Raw genomic sequence first — 27,051 nt, forward strand, 5'->3', positions numbered from 1 at the left:
CATGCCTACCAACTCACCACTCAGCTTTACTTCATGTATTATTTTCCTGGAAGGGACGCCCTTTCTTCCCGTCTCCTTTTCCCATTCCCTATACCTAATTCACTCCCACTAGCTCTTGGAGATGTGATTCAGACATCTTTAGGAGTCTTCTTTTGTCTCTTCCTGGTTCTGTTAGCTGCCCTCCTTTGTGGTCCCTTAATATTCTGAACATATCTTCATTGCAGCACTTACCACATTGTGTTAAAATTGATTCTTTGGTTTTGGTCTCCCCAAGTAGAATGAAATTTTTCAAATAGTAGGCCTTTGCCCTATTTATTTTGTATCCACAATGCATAGCACACAGTATGTACTTAATACATAATGTGGTAACTCATATTCTAGTTGCCAGAAAGAGCCACTGTGACTTTCAAAATACAAATCTTCCAAGATATTTTTAAGACATTGAAAGACCCCGAGATCAACCATGTCACAAATAACGCATATGGCTAGTTTTCAGAAAAACATTGAGAAACAGAGATATAATATGATTTACCCAGAATCGTACCCAGAATCGCAAAAAAAAGAAATTCTTTCAAAAAAATAGAATTCCAGATATACTATCTGTGTTCTAACTCATCATTTTTATTCCCTTTCTTTTGTCTCTGTCTTTTAATTGGGCAGAATTCTAAAAGGATTAGAGAATAAAATAAGAATATATAGCAATCATGAACAAAAGAAAGAGCCACTTGCCAGTAAATTATTTCTTTTTTCAACCTATCTTTCAGAAGTGCTTGTTAGAGCAAACTCTGCTGTTTCTTTTGTTTGTTTTTGTGCTTGTTCTTTTTGGATTTAGTGGTCTTTGGAGAAGGAAATTATCTGGCTGTACTCCTGAAACTGATTTATTCTCTGAAATTAAATTGTATTTATGTACGTATTCTGTAATTATACAGCCATTTACTAATGATTGTGAGTATAGATATTTTAATAAATATCAGAAATGTGTTTAAAATACAACCAAATTAAATTTCACAGCGTCTTTAGGAATTTGTAAGCAAACTAAACTGAAAATGTCTATGCCAATTCAAGGGAAGACAGATGGAGATGTTTTGTACAAGGCAAGTTGGAGTAAAGCTTTTATTTAATAATAAGAAGATAATGCCAAATACTAATTAGGTCATAATACAGAGAAGAAAATTTCAGCTGTTTATAATTATTTAGATGCAAATTATCCCACTGCATGGTGCAAATTAATGTGTGAGGTTTCAATAATGCTTCTGATGGTATGATGACACATTTGGAAATAACAAAAACTATGCTTTGGAGTTAAACCTACTTGGGTTCACATCTCAACTCTGATGGTTACTAGCTGTGTAACCTAGAGCAAATTACTTAACTCTCAGAGTCAATGTTCCCTTATCTGCAAATAAGAACAACCCTAACAACCTTATACAAATGCTTTGAGGATTATACTACATAACCAAATAAAGTTTTTAGCACCATGCCAGACACAATAAGCACTCAATAAATTTAGCTCATCATTGTAGTTGCTTTCGTTTTATCTTAAAATAACATTAATGACTTGTGTTCTTATTGAGGAAAAAATGTTATTTAAAAATGCCTTTCTTCTTCTGCTTTAGAGTCTTTTAGTGACTTGTGTGGCTATAAGCAAACACTGGAGCTTTGTAAGCAATATTCTTTCCATTAACTTCTTGTTCTTTAATATGTAAGAATATCAATCATACAGTGAACTCATCAGGTCTACTATTCAAATATTGACTCTTTGTAGATATTAACTGATCAAACAAATATTTCCAGCATTGCATGCAAAGGTTTTAATATGATCATTTGAATCATCAGGTAATTTTGAATACCAATCTTTCTTAATTGAAATGAACAACACCTAAATAGGAGGCAAACCAGGCCTATGTATAATTTTAAAATAGAATTTGTATACCAGCAAACTTAAACTGGCTGATCTCTCCAGAGGGTGTTTTTTTTTCCCTTTTGTGAAATGGACAATAGTATGATTGCCAGCTTACAGCAAAGGGGTGTTTTGAGAATTAATTAGAATGAAATGAAATATTCTGAACCAGTTCAACTGGAATATGTATTTTTAAAGAATTATGTTTTAGTTATCTACTTAGCCATTCAATAAAAATGCTCCCAGTTGTACATTGTGAGGTTTTGCATAGGCTAAATTAGAATATTTAGGGCAACAATAACAAGCAAAATTTATTTCTACACAAAGCAGTAATTTTAATAGAAATATTAACATGAATACCTGATAAACTATTAAATGGTACTTTAAAACATCATAAATTTTAAGTCCAAGTATAATTTAACAATGGTATAGATTTATGTTCAACTTCTTTGGAGATGAAATATTATTCAATATCTGATCATCTTCAAGCCAGCTAAGAGAAAATTTGAAGACTAAAGATGACCAGAATCTTTTCAAAGTCAACAGCGCTTCTGCATGTCTATTAAACATCTAACGTTATTTTATAATGTCTTATTTGCACAAGAAGGAAGGTGAGCTCAATTTCTCAGAAACACAGACACCTTAATAGATTTACCTATGTGGGAAAACACCTGGGCTCCTGCCTACTTGCTTGGATTTAGAGAGAGTAAAACTTAAGCACATATCCTTGATTAAGTGTTCCAGTTATATAGCTAAAACAGGTGACCCAAGTCTTACGGTAATAAAAGTATGTTTTATCTTAAAGACTGTGACAGATAACCTCCATAATTTTGTACCTACAGGCTAAATATGAGCCTCAAAACCATTGTTTCTCTCACTTTTTAGATACTATTATGCAAAAATCCTCTATAATGATAATGTAGCTTTTATAGTGAACATTTGTGAACAGTTGACTAAAGCAGGTTACAGTTGTGATTAATGACTGAAAAGACACTTAAAATGAGAAAAGTTTGCAAAGCTATCCAGAAAAAACTAAAACTAATAATATTTTATTATTCTAGTTAGCAGAACTTGAATTATGTCTTTAAAAGAAATGTTACCCTTTAAAGGAAATAGCCATTTTTTAGTAAACATAGCAGGAAGGCAAAGTCAGAAAATTATAAAAAGCTTTCTCAGATTTTTAATATTCAAATGGTTTTTAATAGTTTTTAGAAAAGATTGGTGAGCTTAACACTGGCACCTGGAAAGATGTTAGAATCACTTTCAATTTCCTAACCCTTGCAATACTCGCTCTTATTACCAAGCATCTACATGAAATATTTCCTCCACAGGGACTATACTGGCCCTCTATCTTTTCCCTTTAGGTCTCAGCTTAGATGTCATTTCCTCCCAGAGAAGACTTCCATGCTCCCCCAACTCAAGTCAGGCTGGGCAATGCCCTGTGTCCTCTAAACTTGCTGCTCAGTGTTGTTGTCCACCTTCCATGTCCTACTAGACTGTTAATCCTCTGAGCATATAGACAGTGGACTTGTTCACTACTGTATCCCCAGTCTGGCATATGGAAGGTATCAATGACAATTGGTTGAATGAATGAAAGGATAAAAAAGAGGTCACCAATCTTTCAAAGTTTTGTATAACATCTTCGTTATTCATGCAAACAAAGGAAGAAATATCCACTGTCTATAAATGACCTCACCAGTCACCTCAGATCCTGAGAATCACACTGCTGGTACTAAAATTAAGAGAGAAGATTCACCAGCTTTCCCCTTCTCCTCAGCCCTCCCTCCCTATACACATGACCTCTCCTCCAACACAGGTTCACCGTGGTCCACAGTCAATCTTGGGCCCCTGCCCCAAAATATCAACCCAGTGTTAGTTTTCTATTAATATATCTCATTTAATTCTTAAAGATTTTTCCTCTCTGTCCAGATATTATATTTTAGTGCAGGTCCTCCTTAAACTAATATAGAAGTATTACTTTTTGATATGCAGGGATTAATTAACTGTCAGATGAGAATAAGATTGGATGTTGAAGAAGACCACAGCTCTTCCAATCTCCCTTCCAGTGTCACGGGTGGTACCTGTGACTGCTTAGATGGTTGGCCTCTGCAATTAAACAATTTTTCTACTAGTTCCTTGAAATTACCTAGAAAGACATTAAATCAAATTGGTACTGGAACCCAATACCTTTTTTTTTTAATGATACAGAGGAAGAGGGAAGTAAGGTATACTTCTTTTTTGTTTCATCAAGGCTTTTAATTCTGTCTGCATTAAATTCTCATGATAATGCAGTGATCCAGAGTCTTTTAGGTTAGTGCATGGGAAATGCTTTGGGTCAGTTTATAGGTTGCCCAAATAATAGATGTTGGGCATCATTTTAAATTAGGAGAATGGTCTCCTAAAGCAGCTCAGAACCCCAAACTAGGCTTAAATTCTACTGTAATCTCTCGATTTCAGCCCTTCATCCCTGCCCAAAGGGCCCAATATTTGAGTTCCACAAAGTCAGGCCTTACTTTGGTGCAAGTGCTTGGTCCAAGGTCATTCTTAAAATATTAGAGCAGATCAATTTATAGCCTTTTTATTTGGACCAAGCAACTTGAGTGGAAGCTTCGTTTAGTTCCTGACTACACCAAATACAGATCCCAAGGCAAAAGTTCCCAAATTGCAGTTTAATGAAATTTAAATGTTCTACCAAATGGTGTGTGTGTGTGTGTGTGTGTGTGTGTGTGTTACCAATTATATTTGGGCAACCCTGAATAGTCTTCTCTTAGAGCATTGCTATCCACACTAGTGTAGTATAGGTTCAGAGAAATCCTGCTGTAAAAACTTGTTCTTTATTTAACCTAATATTTTCTAATCTGTTAGCCACAGAAACCATGCTTCAGGAAGCACCATTAATATCTTAAGAGACATTTGTGTTCTAAAAAGCAGAGTTTGGAAAATGCTGCCTTAAGAAAAATCTGCAGGCTACGGTAATTCTGAATTTGGTCTCAAATCATTTTCTCAACATTATCTAAATTACATGTAAAGTTCAAATAGGCAGATAGAATGGAAAATATTAAATAGCTTTTAATAGAATATGATAAATATGGTATTTAAAGATGTGAAATATGCCTTGTTTCCCTATTCTTACATTAATCATCAAAATAATCTAGGTTTCAGAATAATCCTCATAAATAAAGATTATTATGGTTTTTTATGCCAAGTTAACTTCTATATTCAAATTTTCTGTTTGAATAACACTTGCAATAATCTATTATCACTTTAGCCCTTTTGTGCCCTGTTACTTTAATATTTAGTTAAGTGTTAGCTTCAGCATTTTAGTGATTCCATCTCTTTTGTTTTGAGCTCAGAAATCCTCCCTCTACTATGTTGTCAACCCATTGCATTCCATTGCCCTTATTCCTTAAGTGCATCAAAAAAGTTAGGAGAGCTGTATTTTTTGAGAATCCCTTATATTTAAACTCACCCTAAACATGGAATGCAAAATTCATTAATTTCTATATAAAGTCCTTTATCCTTTTCGTCTCTTTCTCTTTTCCCTCCTATTCACAAAGATTTTTTTTTCGTGTTTGTTCTTAGAAGGACACTAGCTTATGGCTCTAATAAGTACTCGTGCCTACTCCAGTAGAAGTGATTGCACTTCCCTGCAGGGAAGATAACTGGCACACCTGGAGGATCTCTATAGCCAGTTCTCCCCAAGATGCATTAAACTTTTTCCCTCTGAGAACAATATCTGCCAAAAAGGCAAAGTTTTATTTGGGTACAGGTATTACATAATTCTCCTCTCTCCTTCCCCACCCTAATCCCTCTCTCTTTATACATCACTAAATAAACCTATTCACACACTTAGCTACAGAACACTAATGGCATTTTTTTTTGTCAATGAATGAGTTTAGTATGGCTTCTCTAAGTCAGGTACAAATACAATCTCAAATGAAGACACAAATCTTGGTCTGTGATGCTTAAATGTTCAGTGACTCTTTAACATGAATTTCTGAACCATGTGAAAGACAGAAGATTTTCATTTTCCAACCTGTTGTGCAAACAGAAAGATTGGATGTGGTTTAAGAATTCATATGGAAACTTACTTCATTTAGTTTTCTATTAATATATCTCATTTAATTCTTAAAGATTTTTCCTCTCTGTACAGATATTCTTACATTAATCATCAAAATAAACTAGGTTTCAGAATACTCCTCATAAATAAAGATTATTATAGTTTTTTATGCCAAGTTAACATCCAGTCTTTTTCTTCTAATGTGCCATATATAAAATTAAAATATGGATAAGTATTGTGTTCCAGTAGTGGTGCTAAGGGAAGTTACTGTGCTACCAAAAATTATTATTTACAGAGGGAGAAATTTAAGATCCTTAGAAAATAAAGAAAACTTTGCCTTAATGTTGGGCATCATTCCAAATTTACAAAGAGAACAAACCTCTAGCTTCACATCCTTTACACTAATCTCTATAGGCTCTCTAGACTTGCAGTTTCTTCCCCTCTGGGTTTTCGAGGCTGGAGGCTATCTCTTCAAATCATAGCCTTTGATATTTGTGAGGTGGCCATGGGAGGGTGACACTCATCTTGGACTGATGTCTGTACACCCTTTGCTGCAGCACCACTTGAAAGTATCAAGAGAAATGCAGGCCTTCCTGTCATTGTGAGAGTGGCACAGGACCTATTATTCCCTGTAGAGAAGTCATTCACCAAAACAACCTTCTTAGATAGTAGCTACAGAGCTGTCATTGCATGTATTTCCTGGGCAGTTCACGGAATATTGGAGCTACTGAGATTTGTCAGGGAGGTCAGATGAGCCCAGAAAAACTACCTCAATGCATAATTCAGAGAACCATTCCTAATCAAGCCCGTTTCAAAATCCTCTAGGATACAAGTTAACTATGGAGCCTTCTAAGAGTTACAAAACATCCCCAAGATACCTGAGGGAGTCCAAGCTGAATTAAAACTCTTAGTCCTCTTAAGTTTTCAACTTGGCTGCACATTGGAATCACTGGAGGTCTTTAACAATTACTGATGCCAGGATCCTCCCTACCTTCATGAGATTCTGATTTAATTTTGCTGTGGTTTCACCAGTAATTCTAATGTGGTCCCCTTAGACCAGTGGTTCTCAGCCTTTGTGGCATGTTAGAATTATCTGGAAAGATTAAAACGTGTAATGCTCAGGCTATACTCTGGATTAATTTAATGAGAATCTCTGTGGATGAAACCTGGCATTAGTATTTTTTAAAGTTCCCCAGATGATTGCAATATTTAACCCAGGTAAAGGAGTAGAAAATTCTAGAAAAGGCAGATCCTTCCATGTATCTAACAACTGGCTTCTTGCATTCCCTCCAATTCACTTGGGCCTCTAAATGCCCTAAAACTAAAGGCTGAAGAGTACCCCCCTACAGCTGAGTCAGAAAGAGAAAGACATGAACAGATGCATTTCTAAAGATCTGCGTCCTTCCCAGTCTCAATTTTCAAAAAGGAAAAAACTAGCTTACTGATAGTCTGTGCCTAAACTGTGCCTTTCTTCCTGCATGCTCACAAGTGATTGGAAGCAAATTATCTTAAACCAGGACATTTCTTTACACTTCTCACCAACTTTGGTTTGTAAAATATTGTTTACTTTGTACCTATCTCTAGCAAATAACACGTTTCACTTTAAAACTGTGTCCGGTAGGTGATGATGGAGATTAACTCAGGCTAGTTTGGAGGATAGACTTAAGATTCAAAAGAATGTTAAGCTGTTGAACAAGGAGCCAATGCTAACATAAGAAGAGTCAATAGAATTGCATGTACTTAGGTTCAAACTTTCAACTAAGTATTCTGGATGGATATAGGAGTGAAGGTGATTGTCAGTTCAGTTGAGAATTTACAAGAGAAGAGATGTGCCTGTAGCAATTAATGACACTCTTGAGCATTTAATAAGTGCCACACACTGTTAGCTAGAAAAGCAGAGAAAGATTATAAAATGAAAAATAATTCTTAACATAGGGCTTTAAAGAATAACCAATATTTCCAAATCTGCTTTCCAGGCAATTTATTCTTTCTCCATAATTGAAAGCCTTGACCGCTTATTTAACTGAATGAGCTCACCAGTCCTACAGGTTTCCATCTTGGCAATAGTGTCTAGGATTTGTGTTCAATGCCAAAGATATATTCCCTGTTGTATTTTTTTTTTAAGTGAGAGTTTTCCTTGTTTTGTTGTTTTTAATTCTGATAAAATAAATTCTCATTCTTTTAGATACCTTGCTAACAACTGGTTGAAACAATAAGCAAGCTTACCATCTCCATATTCAGAGGTGATATGTATATTTACTAGCTATTAGCTGAGATTATTTTTGAGTAGGAGCCTATCCAAAGAATTGTTGACAACTGAACCTCTGAAAGTTTTGTGGCCAAAGTCAAATCCAACAATAATGTGTTTATTTTCTTTTTGCCAATTGTTAGGCCATATCCTGTCACAGTTTAACAATCCAAAAGAGAATATTTCCAAATCATTGGCCAGTTTTCAAGATGGCTAACCCTTTTCTTGCTATGGAACTTACAATGCTAAATTATAACCAAGTGAGGCATGCTTCTTGTGTCAATGGTTTATGACAATTAAGGATTCCTTCTTATAAGGAAAGGGTGGTACTGACAACTGTCAGGAAGAGAACAATTTTTAGTAATCAGATGCTGAAAGCAAGAATACCATTCCAAGGGGCTGGGTTCTCTGTTCCACATCTGTCTTTCTGGGCAGTTGTCAGTTGCCCAGTGCACTGCTGCTGTCTCTCACTCGGCACCTCAATTCCCACTTAAACAGCAGCGTTATTTCTGTCAGGTGTGGAGTGATTGCCTCTGTCTGCTGATGGGCTGCCTGGTCTAGTAGTTCTCTAAATTCTCCTACTGGCCTTGTCCCCAAGGGAAGAACTCTGACAACAGAAGTAGACATTATTGACTATTCATTATCCCTTGGTGCTTCTGCAGAAAGCAGGAATATTTCTTTCATTTTATGCTTTATTACCCTTTTTATTAGTTAGATTCAGTTCCAGCTTCATTTCTTAGAAAGTTACTGTGAAGCTGAACATGGAACCACCAGAGAGAGCAAGCTGAGAGGAGAGGCTCTCTGCTTCCTGGGTAAGAGTAGTGTGCCATTCCTAGGACCCGTTCTCCAGAAAGAGCTTCTCTTTTCTGAAGGGTCAGAAGTGTGGTCTAGCTTCTCCTGGCCTCTCATGAATTCCTACATTTCACGGTTAGCTCTTTCTTACATGTCTTACAAATTCTTATTTTTGTTGGGTTCCTTGGTACACTCTTTCTACAATTTATCTATGCTGTTTGCTAATTTCTAATCTAAATATATTTCACAAGGTAACACTATTATTAAGGTAAAAATGAGGTAAATGAGACTGTCACAACTCAGGGTAACTTAAATCACTTTTAAAATTCCCAAAAGACATGAGACATAAGCTATAATGTCCACCTCCCCTTTAACCCCCTCTTCTTTCTTCATCCTCTTCATTAACCTACTCCAGCCCAACACCTTCTGGAAGCAGAATTATACACTTTTTTTTTACCTCTCCTACTAGCACCAATTGATATTTACCAATGTCATGTAAACAACATTCCTATGAGGGAGCAGTGCTTCTGTGGGTGAAGTGAACCCATTACAGTCTCAGGTCACTCTCCCTTTCATTCAAAGCAAAGGCATGCGAATGGACCGGAGACTTTCTTATGGTAACCAAGAGAACAATTATTATGTTTCACGTATCTAATATCTAACTTTTCATGCAAAAATTTTTCTAAGACCTTAAAATCTATTATCTTAAAAGGCCCCCAATGAAGGGTGTTTCACAATCTGTTAACAAATTTAGGTATCAGAACATTGAAAATGAAATTTAGAGTCTGCATTTCAATCTAGTAGACAACCCATATACCTTTTACTCTCACTTTAATAAAAATATGAAGGAAACATCTTTTGTTCATTTGTCCATTCATTCTGTCAGTCAATGAGTGATTGTGGAATGTAAATAATTTTCAAATTTTGTAATTTTAATTTTCTCATCTTCTTTGTTTTTTTTTAAAACAAATTCTGCTGAGCATATTCTTTGTACCTGGATTTCCTAATAGAGTAGCTTGGATAAAAGCAGTCCATACTTTTGCTATGCAAGAGTAAATGATAGGTTTCAACTTCACAAGTGTTAATTTGCCCTTTTTTATATATGGGGCATTTACTCCTAAAAATTAGTAAAGGTACCCCTTAAATAACAGGAGATGGCTATCAAAATTCTTTTCTAATGTTATTCTCCATATATTCTTCATTGGAGTATGTCTTTCTATACATTAGGATTTCCTATAGACAAAAGTGACCTGCCCTCTTTCAACTATGCAGAGGCCTGATTGGCTCCTTCGTCAAGAAGGACAGCTTGACAATGATTTTTAGGGTTTACTTAAGAGACCCCAGTGCAAGTTTCCAAAAAACTGTTCCATTCAGTCTATGAAAAAGCTTAGAGAAGTGAAGATTATTTACATAAATATATCAAGTCTTTCTACTGCCTTGGTATTGTGACATTCTAATTTATAGTGATATAGGATAACTTCCTCTTTTTTTCCCTGTAAAATTAGTGTTATAGGAGAAATGGTGTGCCAAATTGGCTTTATGGTTACTCAAGGTTAGCACTATATTATGTTTCAAAGTGTAAACTAACTTTAGCATTTTGTGTGTGTGTGCAAATACTTGAGTTTATAGTTTTAAAAAAATTTAACCCAGACAAAATAAAATTTGCATTTGTGAATATATTCCACTTATAAATATTTTATCCCAAATATTATTCATTTTCACTGGATTTTACTTCTAATTTTTCACTTTGTCATTATTTGATAAAAGCCTTCAGAAAAAAATTAGCATATAGAAGAATTCTACAGTTTAGGTTTGATAACAAACTTATTAATACAATTTGAAATTAGTTCCAACAGTTCATCTTATCATTGAGATAATATTCACTTTCACCTCATTAAATGTGTGATAATTCTATATTGGATAATTAGACTTGTTCACATTTATTTTATATGTTGAGATTTTGAATAGAATATAAGAACTGAAAAGTAACTTGGAGATCATCTGTACATATCTCACATTTTACAGATGAAATAATTGAGGATTGGGAATAGTAAAAAATTGTCCCAAAGGCATTCATAAACAGTGATTAGACCCATGCATCTCCACTGCCACCATGGCTCAGGACTCTCCGCTGGGTTCCACTGTACATGCTAAAGCTCTATAATTTTTAAATAAACTGATTATAAACTAAATTTTGTTGCTCATATTTGAATGGATATCCACAAAACGTCCCTCTAAATAGTTACTTCCTTAGCTAAACTTTGGTATGACCAGAACAATCTTCTAAGACTAACATGATACCTTTGTTAATAAAAGTTGTAATAATAAAACCGTAATGGATAATAATCCAACTAAAATGGCCTTAACATTCTCTATCAACCATGGTTCAAAAGAAGATTCTCTCATTTCAAATTGGAAACATAATCCCCCAAATTCCCATGTATTGGTTGATTAGTTTAGAAGCCTAAAAGCCATTCATATACAGGCAACAAAAATTTTAAGTATTCACTGCAAGCCTGGAACTATACTAGGCATATGTTTATACCATTATCCTCACACATTCTTTTTCAACTGAATTTAACACACTTACTATGATAAAATGGTGAAACAATAGCATTGTCCAACTGCTGGTAATGCAAACAAAATTTATTTTCATCCTTAATGCATATGTTGAGGTTACTGGTATATTTTACTCCATTAAACTTAATACTGTTATAATTGGCTATTAATCTCAACTGCTAACTGAAAAATCCAGTCCTGATATTTAAACATGAAAAGAATAACTGATTCACAGGAAAAGTAAGAATTTTCAAGTGAAAATCATGGAATTAACATCTTTTCCAACTCCCTTTTATTTCCTAATATTTATATTTCTTTTAAGACAACATAAAACTTTTATGGCTTAGAAGATTTAGATAAGGAGAAGCCTATTTTTCTGCCTCAGTAGATAATTGAGCAATCTAACACAAGCTCACTATAATATGAACTGATGAGGAGACAGCAAATGTGCTTCTGTTTGATAACTATAAATAATTGCACAAGTCACTGAATACATTTTTGAGTACAGATTAAGTATTTTACATCATGGAAATATTCTTTCCCAGGAAATCAGATTAATAAAAAAGTAACATTTTGCATAACCTATGAGCATTTTGAGCTTAGGATATGGAGCTTGTATTTTCAAATCGGCTTGCTGTATCAACTATGACTGTAAGATTAGTAGATTTTCCCTGTTCCAGGAGCTACTTGTAGGGACAAAGTTCAACTGTCCCAATTTAGAGAAATTAGATTTTTAACTTAATGTTTTTTCTTTCAAAAAATAAAAGATAACTGAGAAAGCATCTCACCTGTAAACTGATCCTTTCACAGATTTTTAAGGTTCATAAGCAGTGCTTGAAATAAAAGATGTTACTTACTGTAATTGTTCTTCATTTCTTGGGTTCCTTTTACTTTGCCTTTTTTATCAATCCTCAGATACCACTGTGTTCGACAAAACAGTCTTCTCACTCTTATATCCCCTCCTTCCATGTAATCATAACTTCTTGTATGCCGCTCGGGGCTGGAACAGTTCACATTTGTAGCCATTTGCTCTGGAGTCATGTCATTGCAAGCTAAAGATACAGTGCCCACTAGACAGATAATGTGAAAGAATGATCTGTAGAGCAAAGTTGGCAGGATCCATGTCAGTATCCATTTGTGCATTATAGTGTAGTGCTCCGGGTGTTCATGAATAACATAATGAGAACTGAATCTTGAGTTGATTGTTGCTCCTAGGTCATTGACCTCTTCCTATGTGAGAATTGCAGATTGATTTTAGAAAGAGGAGCTGCTCTTTCCAAATTGTTAGCCTTATATTTTGTTCCTGATATCAAAACAGGAATCCTCCTTAAATAACTGTCTGTTGGTATATCCTTATAAAAACAGGTTGCAATAAACTCAGTTGCTGCGACACTGTTTACTATTTGACTTCTGTTTGCAATGAGAGATTTGGGAAGGGGAGGGAAGGAAAGAGGAAGATGAAAAATTGTATGTATACATTTCAGTGGGTAAATCTTATAATATACAGTGCAGATTATACTTTGAAGATATATTTAAAACAGCTTTCACAAAGGATGTCAACACATTTAACACTTTATGTAAATTTATAAAAGTTCTGCATTAGTAGAGACAAATCAGAATATGATTGTACCTTTCATTCCAATTGCTACTTTGTAAGAAACATCATGCAGTTAGAGCTTTTAATTTAAATTTGTTTCTAAAATTACAATTAGTGAAGTGTAAATGCTTTCCCTAGGTTTCTTATTTCATGTTTTTTTTACATTTGTGGTTAACTAATTATCTTCTTAAATGCTCACATTTCTCAACTTAAATGTCAGAATTGCTCTGGAGAACTTTATGTAAGTTCTACAGCATAATTGCTATAGATATTTACGTGTCTGAAAAATCTGATAACTTTACTTTTCCCATTAGTACTAAAACTAGAGAAAGAGATATACTATGAGAAAACATTCAGCATTATTTTCAAAGACAAATAACAGTAACTTACTTGTTCTGTTGATAACAGCTGGATACACAAGAATTCCATGTCTGTTGTCTGTCTTGTGCAACTTGAGCCTCTCTACTGTAGCTACAAACTATTTCTCAGCTGAAAAAGTCTCCAGCAGAATCATAATTGTTTCCATAAATCAACAGGCAAGAGGATTTTCTCTGTGTGTGTAAGCGCATGTGTTCTTATGTGTGTATGTGTGGAGCCTTTTATTCAGGGCTTTTCGATAAATACCTTTGCTGACCTCATTGGAAGCAATTAAAACTTAACCAGTGAGCTGTTAGTTGAATGCAGCAGCAAGAATAAAAGAAGGCTTGTATAGTACTCAGCTGTCATCAGAGGGCGCTATGAACATAGTTTATACTTAAATCAGCAAGTAGGTACCTAGTTTGTAGAAACTGCTGATTCTGAATCAGTTGGATGAGAGAAAGGGAATTTTAACTTTTTTTCTTTTTTTTACAAAATAGCAGTTGTGAATACTTTGAAATATATTCCTTTTAATATATGTATGGTTTTTTAAATAGTTAGGAAATCTTTTCCATAGCTTTATGCATGCATGCATTTCTATTACTCCTTTGTGCTTAGAATAAAGAGATACTAATATGCCTTAGCTCACATCTTATATCTTAAAGCACTATATAATTGCCATAAGGGTTTATCTCTTCATACAGAGATGTTTCACCATTGCCTATAAATTTATGTCATATTTCTAGACCGAAAGTGAGAAAACCTTTGTTCTTATTTGAGATAGGCACTAGTTACCAGTATGGCCTTGGTCAAGTCACTTGAAGTTCCTGAATCTCAGCTGCCACATTTGTAAAATTCATCTGTTAGTCTAAGTAAGTCCATGCTGCCTTTTAGTTCTAAAGTTCTGTGACTTGTGACTTATACTACTACTAATATAAAGAAGAGAGCACACCATTTTTTTCAAATTATTATTCATAAAAATTGAAAATAAAATGGTTTTGCATTAGGTGCCAAAGTTTGACTTTTATCTCAATAAGAACATCATCACAACAAGTACATGTTAATTTTAGGGATGGAATTATAAGAGCTGAAGCTAATGTAAATAGGAGAAAACTATTTTACTTTCCAACATAAGTTATTCTCCCCTTTACTTCTTGTTCTAGCTTATATATAGTAGTATTCAAGTATTTTATTAGATATTTGATGCAGAATAATTGTATTAACCTAAATCAAAATTTAGGCATATGTAACAAAATTCTCTTTCCCAGGTTATATATTCCCAACACATGTGCACACATGCACACACACACAGCCATCTTCTGCACTTGAAATGTACTACTCTACCGCCAGATGGAGCATGTAGACCAAATAGGAAAAGGAAACCAAGTCAATTCCATTGAATTACAGTTTATGTGATTTTCCTTTGTGTCTGCGCTTTTGGAGAATAGAACCAAGAACATAGAACAATTTAAAAGTACCCAGTTAATCTTTAGGTGCCAGATACTGAAAGTTCCAATTTTATTAGAGCATGGGAAGGTGAACCCTTCTATAGTGATATCGTTTGAAACCTAGATGGCTGCAAAACATTCTCTCATGTATTTCTGTAAAAGGAGGAGGAGAGAGAGAAATACAAAAGAAAAGGAAAGGTGGGGTGGGGAAGAATATTCTGAATCATACCTCACTAGTTTTGAAGGTGGCAATAAAGAACAGGGTCAGAACTCTTAGGTCTTGGATATTCCCTCTAAAGAAATAAAAATTAACAGTCAGTTCACCATGTCATGCTATTCAAGAGCTACTAAATCTGTTCCACACTTAATCAACAGATTAAAAGTCATTACTGCTAATAAAAATACTTAAGACATTAAATAAAAGAAACAAATAATTCATTAGCCAAGTAAAGGGTGGTTAGTGCCTCCTTAAAATCTTGTTGTATAGGATTAATTTTAAAGTTGGAAGCAAAGTAAAAATAAGTTTTTGATCTATGCACTTTCAGTGCATTAGATGCTATTATACTCTGTGATTTGGATATACAGTTCCAGTAATATTAATGAATAGATTAATCTCAACAAGGGGACTCTGTCAGGCCTTAATATTTTTTGTTGTATTTCCCTATTGGAGAAAAATTAATTCAAGATGGGCCCACAACCTGTTTCACTAGAACCACAGCTGTTATAGAGAACCCCACTTAAACTTCACTTATGCTCTTTATATACTTCAAGAAGGAGTTTCCAGGGACTAACAGTAACTTCAGGTATCTCTAGATAGGATAACCTGCTGTTTTTGGTTTGTTTTTTTACGTACTTAGTAACAACATTGACGACCATTTATTGCTCTTGTGTAATGTCCATTATAGTTGCAAGCTAAGCACAGAAATACTTTGAAGAATTGCCTTTCTTTTGTTGTTTGTAGATTAAGTTATCTTCATTTTCAATTGGAAAACCTGCCATCTCTTCAGCTTTAGATTTCTAAAACAAAGGATTCCTGCATTGATTCCTAAAATGTGACTTTTTGTTTTCTGTCCTTTGAAAACACAGGTTAGCTACTGGTATTCTTCAAAAAGAAATAATGCCTAATACTTATTTTTGTTTGATTAGGGGATAGAATGTATGAAAATAATACAGATAATCCATTTCAGTGAATACCATGAAAGCATAGGCAGTTATTAAAGCAATGATTCTCCATCTGGTTTTGATAAGCAACATTTACCCCTTCCCCTTTCCATGAAGAGATGAGTAATAGAAAATAATGTTTCTTTAATGAGTTTTTTAATTCAATTTTATTGAGATATATTCATATACCATGCAGTCATACAAAGCGTACATTCAATTGTTTACAGTACCATTATATAGTTGTGCGTTCATCACCAAAATTAATTTTTGAACATTAACATTACCACACACAAAAATAGTAAGAATAAAAATTAAAGTGAAAAAGAACAATTAAAGTAAAAAAAAACATTGAGTGCCTTTTTTTTTTTTTTTTGCCCCCATTTTTCTACTCATCCATCCATACACTGGACAAAGGGGAGTGTGGTCCATATGGCTCTCCCAATCACATTGTCACCCCTCATAAGCTACACTTTTTTTTAAATTTTATTTTGAAATAAATTCAAACTTACAGGAACAGTTGCAAAAACAATACAAAACCCATACACAGAACTCCAGCATACCCCGACCCCCCCTCCCCTGATACCCCGATCCACCAACTTTAACATCCTGTCACACCACTATTTCTTTCTTTCCCTCCCTCCCTCCCTCCTTCCCTATCTATCATCCATCATCTATTGATAAGCTACATTTTTATACAATCGTCTTCAAGATTCAAGGATTCTGGGTTGTAGTTTGATAGTTTCAGGTATCTACTACTAGCTATTCCAATTCATTAGAACCTAAAAAGGGTTGTCTCTATTGTGCGTAAGAGTGCCCACCAAAGTGACCTCTTGGCTCCTTTTGGAATCTCTCTGCCACTGAAGCTTATTTCATTTCCTTTCACATCCCCCTTTTGGTCAAGAAGATGTTTTACATCCCAATATTTAATTTTAAACCAATATCTCATTCATAATTATGTATAATGTAATCAACATAAAGGAACGTTATTAAATATTTTCATTACTTTGTATCATTACATCCTACCCTGTTCTCCATCCTCCCAGTTCCCATCTTCTCCCCAAAATACAGACAATCATTCTTATTAGTTTTTTTGTATATCCTTCCAGAGTTTCCTTATACATATATAGGCAAATTGAATATGTATGTATGTATGCCTATTTAACTTTTCTCTTTTTCACTCAAAAGGTAACATACCATGCTTAGTGTTTGCCATCTTGCTTTTCTCCTTTAATAAAGATAGAAAATCTTTCCATCTCAGAATTTAGGAATTCCTCATTTTCTTTTTTTACAGCTGCTTTCTATTTTATGGATTCATGGTATTTCATTGAATGGATATGGCACAATGTATTTCATTCACCAGCCTCTTATTGATGAACATTTAATTTTTTTCTAGGCTTTTTCTATTACAAAAATTTATGCTGCAATGAGTAAAATTACAAATGTGCCATTTTGTACTGTGCAAGTGTGTCAGTATGATCAATTCCCAGAAGTGGAATTCTGGGTCACCTGCTACATGTATTTATTATTTTAATAGATATTGGTAACTTAACCTCCACGGAGGTTGTACTCGTTTTACAATCCTACCACCAGTGTATGAGAGTGGCTATTTGTTCAGCGAAGTGTATTGTCATACTTTTGGTGCTTTACTAATCTGACAGGTAAAAATGGATTTCACTGTAATTGTTTTTGTATTTCTCTTGTGGGAGAAGATGACCATCATTGACAAATACTATCAAGTACATAGTGTCATGAGTGTCTCTAATAGGGGTTCAATAGGGAAGGTTTCCCTGCACAAGTACCAGTGAGCTACAAGTTGAGAGTGAATGGGAGTTAACCAGGTGAAGTGGCACCTATGCATGTACAAAGGCCCTGTGTTGAAAGAGAACTTGTCCCTTTCAAAAACTGAAACCCCAGTGTGGCCCTAGCAGAGAGAATAAGACTCTTTGTAGGGCAGGAAGAGGCTGGAGAGACAGGCAGGATTCAGGCTGTGCAGAGCGCTGTGGGCCACATTAAGGAGTCTCATCTTTATTCCAAGAGCAATCAGGGTCCGTTATAATATATTAATCAGAGGAGTGACATGATGAGATTTGTACTCCTGGCCTCTGTTCTTATCAAAACTTATTTAATTCCTATTGACAGAATAAGTTTATGAAATATTAAATTGTTTTCCTTTATCCTAATTTTTCTGTCCTCCATATCTTCAAAAAGATAGCCCAACTTTGTAATCAGAAAGCAAAGGTGGGGGGAAAAAAGTCAAACATGCTTTCTGACTTAGGTAAAGCCTGAGTACATTTGAAACAGTTGCACTAGGTATACTGAAATGAAGGAAAGCATAAGAGTGCCTTTGTGAAGCAGCTCAGGGGAGGCAGAGTCCCCTGGAACAGGGAGTGGAGATAGAAGTCTTGGGTCCCATATTTGGGGATCCAAGCCCCTATTTTTCTGGAAGTACCACAGCACACAGAAGAGACAACAAAACTTCAGAGAATTAGGACAATCTCATGTCTAAACAGATGGGCTCATAAGCATTCCTTAAAAATATTTCTCATATTTTAAAAGAAGTCTGGAATCAGCAGAAAGCCCAGACCTGAAGGAACTGAGTGAGCAGTCAGTGAATGCCCCAGAAATAACCAAGGTACACGAATGACTTAATGACCTGAGGCCCCCACCTCAGGCCTGCATAGAAACCTTAGAACCCTATCACCATCTTGAAGGGAAAAGAAACCCAAGAATAAGAGTAACTGAGGTTAAATTTTCCACCAACCTAGGAGGGTATTTTTCTCAAAATTGAAGCTGGGTTGATTTGTAAATATAAATGTATTTGTTACTTCTTGCATGTCTAAGATTGTGGTCCAAGATTTACTCCCACTAAATTTCCACAGCTATCCTCACAGTACGGGTTTATCTTCATCTTTTCTTCCACCAGCCCCATTCTATAAATTTAATCTCAACTCAGAATCATGCCATACAAACAATCTTACCTCCTTGATTCATCCATTTAACAAATATTTATTGGATGACTAAGTTGGTGCCAGATGTTGGGCTAGCCTTTTAGAGATACAATGGTGAACACGCTGGAAGCAATCTCTACTCTTACTGAGTCTGCATTCCAGTGAGACAACAAGCATAAACAAGAAGATCAGGATGGGGAGTGGGAAGGAGGGAGGGATATATTAGGATTTTAAAAAAGGTGTTAAAGGAGATAATTCAGGGCTAGAAGGATTGACTTTAAGTTGGAAAGGTCTGTTTGAGGAGGTGAACTTTAAGCTCCCTAGAACAGAAAAGACCTTAGGACCTGAAAGAAGGCCAATGTGATTGAAGTCCTTGAGCAGTGGGGAAAGTAATGAGAGACTAATGAAGCTAAGAAAGGTAGATGGGCCAGATCATAAAGAGCTTTGTAGATTTTGATAATCAGAGTTTGAGTTTATGCTAAGTAGACTAGGAAGCTAGAGTGCAGACATGTCCATCCTAGACTTGATGGACCTGGTCAAAGATGATAATTTAAACTCTGGAATAAGTTTCCAGAGTAATTGACTCAGCAAACCTAAGGAACCTATAAATCTACAGTTATATAAACTCTATGCTCACTCTTGGCAGAATGCCCCAGCATGTTAAAACTAACTGTATATATGATATGAAGTCTGAGTCATATGCTCAAAACTGTGGTGTACCTATGACTCAACTTTATAAATATCTCAGTTTAAAAGTGTACTTGACTCTTTGTATCTAAGTCTATAAAAATTTGTTTCATTTAATTTGATGTTTATAAAAAGTTCTCTAAATGCCAATCTAAAATTAAAGTTATTTGAATTATATTATTAATTTACTGAATTGTAGTGCAACTTTAGACCTGACACAAGATCTCTAGTTGGAGTTACTAGTTCTTTTTTTTTTCCATTTGGACATTTCTAAATAATAAATGCATATATATGATTTATTCTTGATTGTCTTGATTCCCATTAAATTAATGCTTTCCTTTAGAAAACAATCAATCTACTTGATTCAGTGGTAAACATTAGTGTGGTTTTTACAGCCTAGTGCCACTCTTAAAAGTTGAAACGTGTTATAATAGGTAATAAAAGAGTGTTGCTTCACCCCTAGGAGAACATCAACGAAAAACACAAGGACTTTGTGCAATTGGGGTTATTATATTGTTTGATTAAACTGTCATTGTTTGGTTCCATAGTCACTGACTACACAGCAAGGCAGCAAAAGGAGGGGTAAGACAAGCATTAGCAATTTTAAAAAAAAATGTTTCATGGATGTCAATGTGTTAATAGCAAACTTGTCTTAATTTTCAATTCATAAGATTTAAAACCATGACCTTTGAACCATCAGATGAACTTTTCTAAAGTGAGAGAAAGAGGCAGAATAAAGATAGTTAGAGTAGTAAAGAAGGAGAAGAAAAGGTATGATGTCCACCATCTTTAGTATAAAGATATACCCATGAAAATCCAGGTATTCAGTTAATATGGATCTATGTAAACTTAATGACTAACACAGTAACTCACAAGAGAAAGGAGGTTCATGCTTCCCCCATAGTCTTCTCTTCAAGCTGAACATTCCTGCAATCTTCGAACATTACTCATATTTTTCCCTCAATGGTAAATATTGAATCAGTCATAGTGAGGCCTCCTTATTCCTCTAATCAATTCCAAAAATCCTCAGTTCTATTATCACAACTTCCTATACACCTGTTTATTCCTACAAAGTATCATCTTTATATCCTAGGTCAAGTCATCATTCTCTCTCATCTCAGCTCTATTCTTAACTGATCTCCTTGCATCTCCTCTTATCATATTTTAAATATTTAAATATTTTAAATATTTCTATCAGATTAATCTCCTCAGACACATTTATAATCATGTTATATCTCTGCTCAAAACTCCTTCGTAACACCCTCATTTTTCCTGAGCAAAATAGTTTTCTTTTTCTAATATCCAAATTCCTTTGTCCAGTCCTTCTTGGCCTTAACTCTATGTCCTTTCTTTGTTATCCTCTGTGATCCAGCAAAATCGGAGAACTCACACCAAAATATCCTTTCACATTCCATATCTTTCTTATGCTATTCACTCTGCTTGTAATATTTTTATCCACTCAATTCAAATCCCACCGGTGACTCAGGGCCTAATTCAAATCGCATCACCTTTGTTTATTCTTGCCTTGTCTGTCTGACTGAAACTATTCTTTTTCTTCTGAACTTTTAGAGTAGTTGATTCCTGCATCTCATTACACTTAGCATATTCTACTTCTAATTTTAGCTGTTTAGCTATATATTCTTTCTCTGTCTTCTCAGGTATAAGTTACTAAAGTCAAGAAATTTGTCTTATTTGCCAACATGTCAACAATCAACTCTGTCTATAATGGTTGCTCAATAAATATTTAAATTAATGAATGGATGCATAAATAATTAAATGAATAAGCTCAATTTGATAATTTTCCCTTGAACAGTAGATCAAGCTTTTATAGTTAGCAAAAAGCAGGGACTTCTGGGGAAGATGGTGGAGTAGGGAGTCCAGGACACAATCCTGCCACCAAAACAGCTATTAAACAAACAAGAACTATCAGAACTATCTGAAACAACTATTTTGAAACTCCAGAGGCCAGAAGAACAGTTTCCAGGGAAGAACGGGAGGAAGAGGCTGATAAATTACAGTAAAGAACAAGAACGGTAAATTGTTCTCTCCCCACAGTGGCTACCAGTGCCCACCTCCAACTCTTGCAGGGTCCTGCCTATTGGCTAGTGGCAGAAAGGAACAAAGAAGCCTCTTACCCAAGAACAGGGGTGCACACAGCTAACCACTGAACAGGGCTTTGATTAGTGAATTCAGATCATTGGGACCTGGCTCTGAGAGCAGCTTTTGTTTCAACCCACCAGAGACAAAGGCAGCAGCAAGCATTGTTTCAGCCCTTCCTGGACAGTGGTAGAGATTTAAGGACACAGAATTTCCTCAGAGCTGTGAGGAAAAGTTAGCTGAAGGGTTGCATTTGCTGGGAAAGCCAGGAAGCTCAGCTTTGGGGAGCTGTCAGAGTTTTGGCACCCATCCTGATACCCTCCATAGGGCACTTTGGAGATAGTCAGCACCCTCTTCCTGGGTCCCTGACCCTGTTTTAGCTTGGAAAGACCAAATTAGGAAAGCCCTCCATGGGAGGACCCTCTTTTCAGAATTTGCCCACCAGGCAAAAGCAGCATGAGACAATGAAGAACTGTAAAAAAAACTATAGAGACTGACAGTCTGTGACAAAGTCCTGCTGGCTACAAATCCTGGGAGAGGGCAGTTTGTCCTCTAGAAAACAGAGGGGACAACCAAACTCCTGTAAACAGGAAAACTCCAAAACAACTAAAAAGCAAGAGCCAGGACAAGCCAGAGACCCAGAAACAAGGGAAAGCCCTGCACAGTGCTTTCTCCTTGGGCAGACCTTCCTAATAGGAGGGCTGAAGCTCAATAAAGTCTCTGTGTTATCACTAGCTGGTTACAAAATCAAGGAACAGACATCCAATGGAGTAAGTCCCAGAGTTACCATTTTTAAATATTAAAATATACAGTGTGCAACAAAAGATTACAAGACAAAGAAACAGGAAATGATGGCCTATCCAAAGCAAGAGGATAAAAATACGGAAAACACCATCAAAGACAAAAATATGAACATACTGAACAAAGCTGTTAAAAATTATCTTAAAGATCTGAGAGCAGAGGCATGAATGGACATTTGCATACTGGTGTTTGTGGAGGCAGTATTCATGATTTGCAATAGGTGGAGGTGGCCTAAGAGTACACTGACTGAGGAACAGAATGGTGAACTGTGGTGTATGCATACAATTGAATACTGAGCAACTACGAGAAGGAGTGAAGCTGTGAGACACACAAGAAGGTGAATGGATCTTGTAGACAGCATTTTGAGTGAAGTACACCAGAAACAAAGGCAAGCACTATAATGCCTCACCAATGTGGACTGACTACAATATGTAAACTCAGAATGAATCTTAGAAGACAGCCTAACAGGGGAAAGATTATGGTAATGGTCCCTAGATTGTAAGCTGTTATAGCAGTCAAATCTAATCCTGAATTGTAATAGCTATCTCCAAACTTTGAGATACTGATCCCTTAGTGTATAACCTGATTGGTATCTGGAACATTGGGTATCTGTGTGGCACCTGAAACTCAGAGCTAGAGCTCGTCAAATATGAATGTCAGTATTAGCACATACAGCAACTGTTAAAAAAAAAAAAGCTGAAAAGGAGCCTAGACTTCAATTGGTGATAATGAATGAAGCAGATCTGGTTAAGACTAGGGCAAACCAGGCCAAAGGATAAAGGTCAAAACTGACTGTTTTAAAACTTCAACTTCCATGTGAGACCAAGGGAAGAGATGTCTATTTGGTGCAGGATCTGTATTTTCTAAACAGCACAACTCTACAGTCAGTTTGTTCAAACACCACAATTACATGGAACTGTGAATAGGAAGTGAGATATGGTAGGTTTGTATAGGTTAGAGTGAAATAGTGACCCATCCCAAAGTAATTTGGGCAGAGAATAAAAATATTTTTTCAGGGCCCCCCTGAGGAGCTGGGGGAAAATGCAGAAGTGTTGGACTTCCTCACCTGGACTGATGCTGATGCTGTCACAAACATTGGGACTGGCGGTTTGATATGCCAAGCCCTCTATCACTGGACTTGCCCTTATGAAGCTCATAACTGCAAAGGGGAGGCTAAACTTGCGTATAATTGTGCCTAAGAGTCTCCCATTGAGTACCTCTTTGTTGGTCAGATGTGCCCCACATCCGTAACTAAGCCACCTCAGCAGGTGAACTCACTGCCCTCACCCCTACGTGGGACCTGACTCCCAGGGGTGTAAATCTCCCTGGCAACACAGGATATGACTCCCAGGGATGAATCTAGACCCAGCATCATGGGATTGAGAATATCTTCTTGACCAAAAAGGGGATGCAAAATGAAACAAAATAAAGTTTCAGTGGCTGGGAGATTTCAAATGGAGTCGAGAGGTCACTCTGGTGGACTTTCTTACACACTATATAGATAACACCTTTTAGGTTTTATTGTATTGGAATAGTTAGAAGTAAATACCTGAAACTATCAAACTCCAATCCAGTAGCCTTGACTCTTGAAGATGATTGTATAACAATGTAGCTTACAAGGGGTGACAGTGTGATTGTGAAAACCTTGTGGATCGCACTCCCTTTATCTAGTGTATGAATGGATGAGTAGAAAAATGGGGACAAAAACTAAATAAAAAATAGGGTGGGATGGGGGATGATTTGGGTGTTCTTTTTTATTTTTATTTTTTATTCTGATTCTGATTCTGATGTAAGGAAAATGTTCAAAAATAGATTGGGGTGATGAATGCATAACTATATGATGGTACTGTGAACAGTTGATTATATACCATGAATGATTGTATGGTATGTGAATGTATTTCAATAAACCTGAATTTAATTAAAAATGATCTTAAAAATGCTTAAGGAGGTAAAGGAAAGAAAAGAGAAAAGGAAAACAATGAATGAACATTATGAAAGTCTAAGTAAAGAGATAGAATTTTTAAAGAGGAATCAAAGAGAACTACTGGAATTGAAGACCACAATAACTGAAATAAGAAATTCCCAGGAGGGTGTCAAGAGCAGATTGGAGCTGGCAAAAGAAAGAAGCAATGAACTTGAATGCAAACTTGAAATGAGTCACACTAAGAAACAGAAAGAAAAAAGAAATATTAAAAACAAAAATAATTATGGGACACCATCAAACACACCAATATACATGTTATGGGAATCCAAAAGGGGAATAAAGAGAGAAAGAGACAGAAGGAATAGTCAAAGAAATAATGACAGAGAAATTCCCAAACTTGCAAAAGATGTGCATATGCACATCCAAGAAGCTCAGAGACCACTAACAGGATAAACATGAAGAAAATATACTCTATCATATATTGATTACATTATCTAATGCAAAGGACAAAGAAAGAGTACTGAAAACTCCAAGAGAAAGGCAACGTGTTATATACAAGGGAGTCCCAATAAGATTGAGTGCTGATTTCTCACAGAAACCAGGGAGGCAAGATGGCAGTGGGTTGAAATACTTAAAGTGCTGAAAGATAACAATTACCAGTCAAGAATTTTATATCTTTCCTTTTTTAGGTTTTAGTGTATTGGCATGGCTAGAGGGAAATACCTGAAGCTGTCGAACTGCAACCCAGTAGCCTTGATTCTTGAAGATGATTGTATAACTATGTAGCTTACATGGTGTGACTGTGTGATTGTGCAAACCTTGTGGCTCACACTTCCTTTACCCAGTGTATGGACAGATGAGTAGAAAAATAGGGACAAAAATTAAATGAAAAATAGGGTAGGATGGGGGGATGGAATGTTTTAGGTGTTCTTCTTGACTTTTTTTTTTTTTTTTGGAATAAGGAAAATGTTCAAAAATTGATTCTGGTGATGAATGTACAACTATAGGATGGTACTGTGAATAATTGATTGTACACCATAGATGATTATAGGATATGCGAATATATCTCAATAAAACTGTATTAAAAAAAAAGAAAAAAAAATAAACCACCTCTCCATCAAAAAAAAAAAAACCCACAATTTTATATCTGGCAAGATTCTTTTTTAAAACTGAGGGGGAGATTAAGACATTCTCAGACAAACAAAAGCTGAGGGAGTTCATCACCACTTGACCTACCCTACAAGCAATGCTAAAGGGAGTTCTTCAGACTGAAATGAAAGAACACCAGACAGTGGTTCAAAGCAGCATAAAGAAATAATGACTTGCGGTAAAGGTAATCATTCGAGCAACTACAAATGCCAGTATTATTTTATTTTATTTTATTTTATTTTATTTTATTGTATTGTATTGTATCATATTGTATCATATTGTATTGTATTGCTTGGTAGGTAGCTCCACTTCTTACTTTCTACAAGTGCTAAAATGCAAATGCATAAAAAATAATAATAAATCTAGGTATATGGATATACAATATACAAAGATATCAGTAGTAAAAGGTACTAAAAATGGTAGGGAGACAGAGGGCTATAGGAAAAGTATATGTGCATGCTATTGAAGTTAAATTGGTCTCAAACCAAATATAATTCGTATATATTTAGGTTGTTAAATGTTAATACTGTGGTAGCCACAAGGAAAATAGATGAAAAGTATATCCAGAAGGAAGTGAGAAGACATGATATGGTACAACATAAAAAAGCAAATAAATATAAAAGTAGGTGTGCCAGTTTGTATATATTATGTTCCCCAGAAAAAGCCATATTCTTTAATGCAATATTGTGGCAGACGTATTAGTGCAGATTAAGTTGGAATCTTTTGATTGAGTGTTTCCATGGAGATGTGACTCAATCAATTGCAGGCAAAATGTTTTATTAAATTATTTCCATGGAGATATGGACCCAACCCATTCAGGGTAGGTCTTAATTTAATCGCTGGAGTCCATAAGAGCTCACAAACAGAAGGAGCTCAGAGCAGCTGAGAGAGACATTTTGAAAACGGCTGTTGAAGGCTGACATTTTGGAGATGCTAGCCCAGAATTTGCTCCAGAGAGGCTAAGAGAGACAAGCCTAGAGACATTTTGGAGAAAGCCATTTTGAAACCAGACCACGGAGCAGACACCAGCCACATGCCTTCCCAGCTAACAGAGGTTTTCCAGACACTGACAGCCTTTCTTCAGTGAAGTTTCCCATATTGTTGATGCTTAGCTTGGACACTTTCATGGCCTGAAGACTATACATTTCTAACCAAATAAACCCCCTTTATAAAAGCTAATCCATTTCTGGTATTTTGCTTAATGGCAGCATTAGCAAACCAGAACAGTAGGCTTTAAAGGAAGCAAGGGACAAAAATGGTATAAGACTTACAAAGGCTAAATAGGAAAATTGCAGAAAGAAGTCCTGTATTATCATTAGAGAC

General features: G+C 35.6%; 2 protein-coding genes across 2 annotated transcripts in view; one reads left to right on the plus strand and one right to left on the minus strand.

Annotated features, from left to right (window-relative positions):
• Nucleotides 1–13,800, minus strand: part of FGF7 (fibroblast growth factor 7) — a 68,790-nt gene extending 54,990 nt beyond the window's left edge. The window contains exons 1-2 of the mRNA XM_037834031.1: nucleotides 13,547–13,800; nucleotides 12,417–12,969 (exon numbers count right to left, since the gene is read on the minus strand). Of these exons, the coding sequence (XP_037689959.1) occupies nucleotides 12,417–12,702 (286 nt within the window). The 5' untranslated portion in view covers nucleotides 12,703–12,969; nucleotides 13,547–13,800. The remainder of the gene's footprint in view (nucleotides 1–12,416; nucleotides 12,970–13,546) is intronic.
• FAM227B (family with sequence similarity 227 member B) overlaps nucleotides 1–27,051 on the plus strand; it is a 273,855-nt gene that overhangs the window by 158,122 nt on the left and 88,682 nt on the right. The window lies entirely within an intron of this gene.

This window comes from Choloepus didactylus, chromosome 4 (genome assembly GCF_015220235.1).
Source record: "Choloepus didactylus isolate mChoDid1 chromosome 4, mChoDid1.pri, whole genome shotgun sequence".
NCBI lineage: Eukaryota > Metazoa > Chordata > Mammalia > Pilosa > Megalonychidae > Choloepus > Choloepus didactylus.